The sequence below is a fragment of the Etheostoma cragini genome, chromosome 8 (assembly GCF_013103735.1).
Source record: "Etheostoma cragini isolate CJK2018 chromosome 8, CSU_Ecrag_1.0, whole genome shotgun sequence".
NCBI lineage: Eukaryota > Metazoa > Chordata > Actinopteri > Perciformes > Percidae > Etheostoma > Etheostoma cragini.
Genome location: NC_048414.1, coordinates 546,054 through 549,876, shown reverse-complemented (window position 1 = coordinate 549,876; position 3,823 = coordinate 546,054). Strand labels below are relative to the sequence as shown.

The 3,823-nt window shown below is 46.9% G+C and overlaps 1 protein-coding gene across 1 annotated transcript in view; it reads right to left on the bottom strand.

Moving 5' to 3' along the window:
• Positions 1-3,823, bottom strand: part of LOC117948971 (integrin alpha-2-like) — a 27,140-nt gene that overhangs the window by 7,552 nt on the left and 15,765 nt on the right. Inside the window, exons 9-12 of the mRNA XM_034878940.1 lie at positions 2,282-2,426; positions 1,848-1,996; positions 1,186-1,329; positions 165-394 (exon numbers count right to left, since the gene is read on the bottom strand). Of these exons, the coding sequence (XP_034734831.1) occupies positions 165-394; positions 1,186-1,329; positions 1,848-1,996; positions 2,282-2,426 (668 nt within the window). The remainder of the gene's footprint in view (positions 1-164; positions 395-1,185; positions 1,330-1,847; positions 1,997-2,281; positions 2,427-3,823) is intronic.

The following is a 3,823-nucleotide window of genomic DNA, read 5'->3' as shown; positions in this document are numbered from 1 at the left end:
AGAGAGAGAGAGGGATGAATAATAACCCTGCATCTAATCAGCCACACCTGTGAGGTGGATGGATACCTCGGCAAAGAAGAAGTGCTCACCAACAGATTTAGACAGATTAGTGAACAATGTTTGAGAGAAATGAGCCTTTTATGTACCTAGAAGAAGTCTCAGACCTTAGACCTGGTTCCAGATCTCTTACCTGTCTGTACTGGTGTTTGATGGTTTTGTCCTGGCCATGGAACACGTAGACCGCCCCCTGGTGGTCGTCCTCCAGCGGTGCTCCCACTACCAGCTCCCTGAACCCGTCCCCGTTCATGTCGGGGATCTGGGCCAGCGCAGAACCCAGCCGGGAGTTCTGGGAGCGCTCGGAAACCTCCAGCGCCCCCTGCAGGACGAAGGACGTCTGGGGGGAGAACGTCAGGTTGAGATGTAGTGCGTCACATCTGGACTCAGAACTTGGATTGGCCGAGGTCAAAGTCTGGCTCACTGCCCAATGGGAGGAGAGAGCCGCTTGGAGTCGCACATGCGTCAATTTATGATGGTTGAATCATAGTGAACTACTACAAAGAACTACTATTTCTTATAACTGTTATTGCCATTCTTCATTCTAACCCCAACCGGTCGTCAGACACCGGCTACCAGGAGCCTGGGTCTCGGTCCGGGTCTGGGTCTGTCCGAGGTTTCTTCCTAAAAGGAGTTTTTCCTCGCCACTGTTGCTTGCTCTGGAGGAAACTACTAGAACTGTTGGGTCATGGTAAATTCCGGAGTGTGGTCTAGACCTGCTCCATCGGTTAAGGGTCTCCAGATAACTTTTGTTATGAATTGATACTATAAATAAAATGTAATTGAATGGACCTACTTAACAAAGTTGGTTCACTGCTAGCTTAGCTACAAGTTAGCATCAAACACAACAAAGGCTGTCAGTTGAATGGTTGTTTAAGCTAACGTTAGCATCAAACAACCATAGATAGCTACAACGTTTCTGAGTGATTTCCATCTTCTGTTATTGTTTGTAATGAGAAAACTTTATCATTTCATGGATTTCACTAATTTCATGTGACAGTTATGTCGTAAACCGTTTAAATCTGACCATTTAGAGGTCAGATTTATCTGACCATTTAGAGGTCAGAGACTCCCATCTGCCCTCTCCCCCCATCTGACAGCGACAGTGCTAACCAGTAACACGTGGGTTACCTGGGGGGTGATGGTGTAGACGTAGACCTTCCCTCTCTCCCAGCCCTCGGTGTAAAACATGGGCGCCGCCACCACGACTACGTCCGTCAGTCCGTCGGCGTCGACGTCCATCGACAACAACTCGCTGCCGAAATACGAGCCGATCTGGAAAAGAACTACAAGTGAGAAAAAAAACAACGGCATGTAGACTACGACGTACATTACAGCCCGATAACGATAGGAATATTTGGTCATTACAAAGTCCGATATTCTGAGATATCGGCCAATATATATATTAAACGCGTTAAAAACACAGATTCCCTAACATTAGTTATTTGTTGTTATTTATGAGTTCTCACTAAAATAATATGTGTGTGTGTGTGTGTGTGTGTGTGTGTGTGTGTGTGTGTGTGTGTGTGTGTGTGTGTGTGTGTGTGTGTGTGTGTGTGTGTGTGTGTGTGTGTGTGTGTGTGTGTGTGTGTGTGTCTGTGTCTGTGTCTGTCTCTGTCTCTGTCTCTGTGTGTGTGTCTGTGTGTGTGTGTGTGTGTGTGTGTGTGTGTGTGTGTGTGTGTGTGTGTGTCTGTGTGTGTGTGTGTGGCTGTGTGTGTGGCTGTGTCTGTGTGTGTGGCTGTGTGTGTGGCTGTGTCTGTGTGTGTGTGTGTGTGTATGTGTGTGTGTGAGACCTGCTCTCCCGGCAGCGCCTGCAGGATGGTCAGGTTCCCGGTGTTCCTCAGGGAGAAGACGATAACCTTCCCGGTGTGGTTGAACCTCGGAGCTCCGGCCAGGTAGAGCTGGGAGCCGCGAGCCGAGACCAGGGACCCCACAGCGTAGCCTGGGACCAGAGAGACCACAGGACCATGACCCAGAGTCAGGTAAACACAATGCATCTGATTAATAGTCAAAATAATTCATAATTTTTGCTTTTTTAACTCAAATATTAGGTATAATTCTACATAAAACAGGGTTATTGACCATGAATTCCAACATGTAGTAAAACTAGTGAGGTGGTGGTAGAGGAAACTAAAAAAAGTCTGAAAAACGGACAAAAATTTCAATTTCCGTCCCTTTTTGCCCCGGAGGACACCCCGAGGGTAGAAGACGTGGTGCAGAGACATACCCAGGTAGGCTGCGTGGTTCTTCAGCTCGTCGGGGAACTCGTCTTCGTACGAGGATTTCGGGGGGACCACCTTCCCGTGTTTGGTCTCCTTCAGCACGGCGCCGTTCCAGTCGTAGGCGCCCGGCGCCCCGAGCAGCACGCCATCCTGGGGGGGGGGGGGGGGGGGGGGGGGGGGGGGGGGGGGGGGGGGGGGTCAGAGGAACTGTAATGGCGTTCCTCCATTAATGGAACCTGCCACTGCCCAACGTGAGTGGCTCGGGCTCAGATGTCAACAATACCGACAGAACTGTTAAATTATGAAAACTGTGAAGTAATAAACTCATTACAGACAATAACAATATTTTGGTGATATGTATACAGTATATACATATATACTGTATATACATACTGTATATAAATTTATATATACATACTGTTCTCTTTTTATATATACATATACATGTATACCTAAATATACATGTATATATAGTATATGTATACATGTATATGTCCTGTATATATACAAAATAGTTATATATTTGATTTTGTGTGTGTGTGTGTGTGTGTTTGTTTCTATGATTGTTTGTATGTTTCTGTGATTTTGTGTGTGTGTGTGTGTGTGTGTGTGTGTGTGTGTGTGTGTGTGTGTGTGTGTGTGTGTGTGTGTGTGTGTGTGTGTGTGATTAGTTGGCAGCTTGACATTCAGGAAACCAGCTGCTCTGTGTTACACGTAGAAAGTTTCCACCACTCCGTTTCTTCCCTGGACCAGATACAACAGAAACATTTCTAGAAGCTTCTTCTTCTGCAGCTTCAGACTGGTAGGATCAGGATCAGACTGGACTCCATGTGTTAGGATCAGGATCCGACTGGACTCCATGTGTTAGGATCAGGATCAGACTGGACTCCATGTGTTAGGATCAGACTGGACTCCATGTGTTAGGATCAGACTGGACTCCATGTGTCAGGATCAGACTGGACTCCATGTGTTAGGATCAGACTGGACTCCATGTTTTAGGATCAGGATCAGACTGGACTCCATGTGTCAGGATCAGACTGGACTCCATGTGTTAGGATCAGACTGGACTCCATGTTTTAGGATCAGGATCAGACTGGACTCCATGTGTCAGGATCAGACTGGATTACATGTGTTAGGACCAGACTGGACTCCATGTGTTAGGATCAGACTGGACTCCATGTTTTAGGATCAGGATCAGACTGGACTCCATGTGTCAGGATCAGACTGGACTCCATGTGTTAGGATCAGACTTGACTCCATGTGTTAGGATCAGACTGGACTCCATGTGTTAGGATCAGACTGGACTCCATGTGTTAGGACCAGACTGGACTCCATGTGTTGGCACCAGTCTGGACCAGGTCCAGAGACCAGACACACACCTGGTCCAGGGTCTTAACTCAGGATCAGTAAAGTACACAACTCAACTAATTAAAGTAGACGAGGATGTTATCCAGCAATGATTTGGGGGAAATCAATGGGCAAATAATTAGAAATACAACATGATTGTGTGTGTGTGTGTGTGTGTGTGTGTGTGTGTGTGTGTGTGT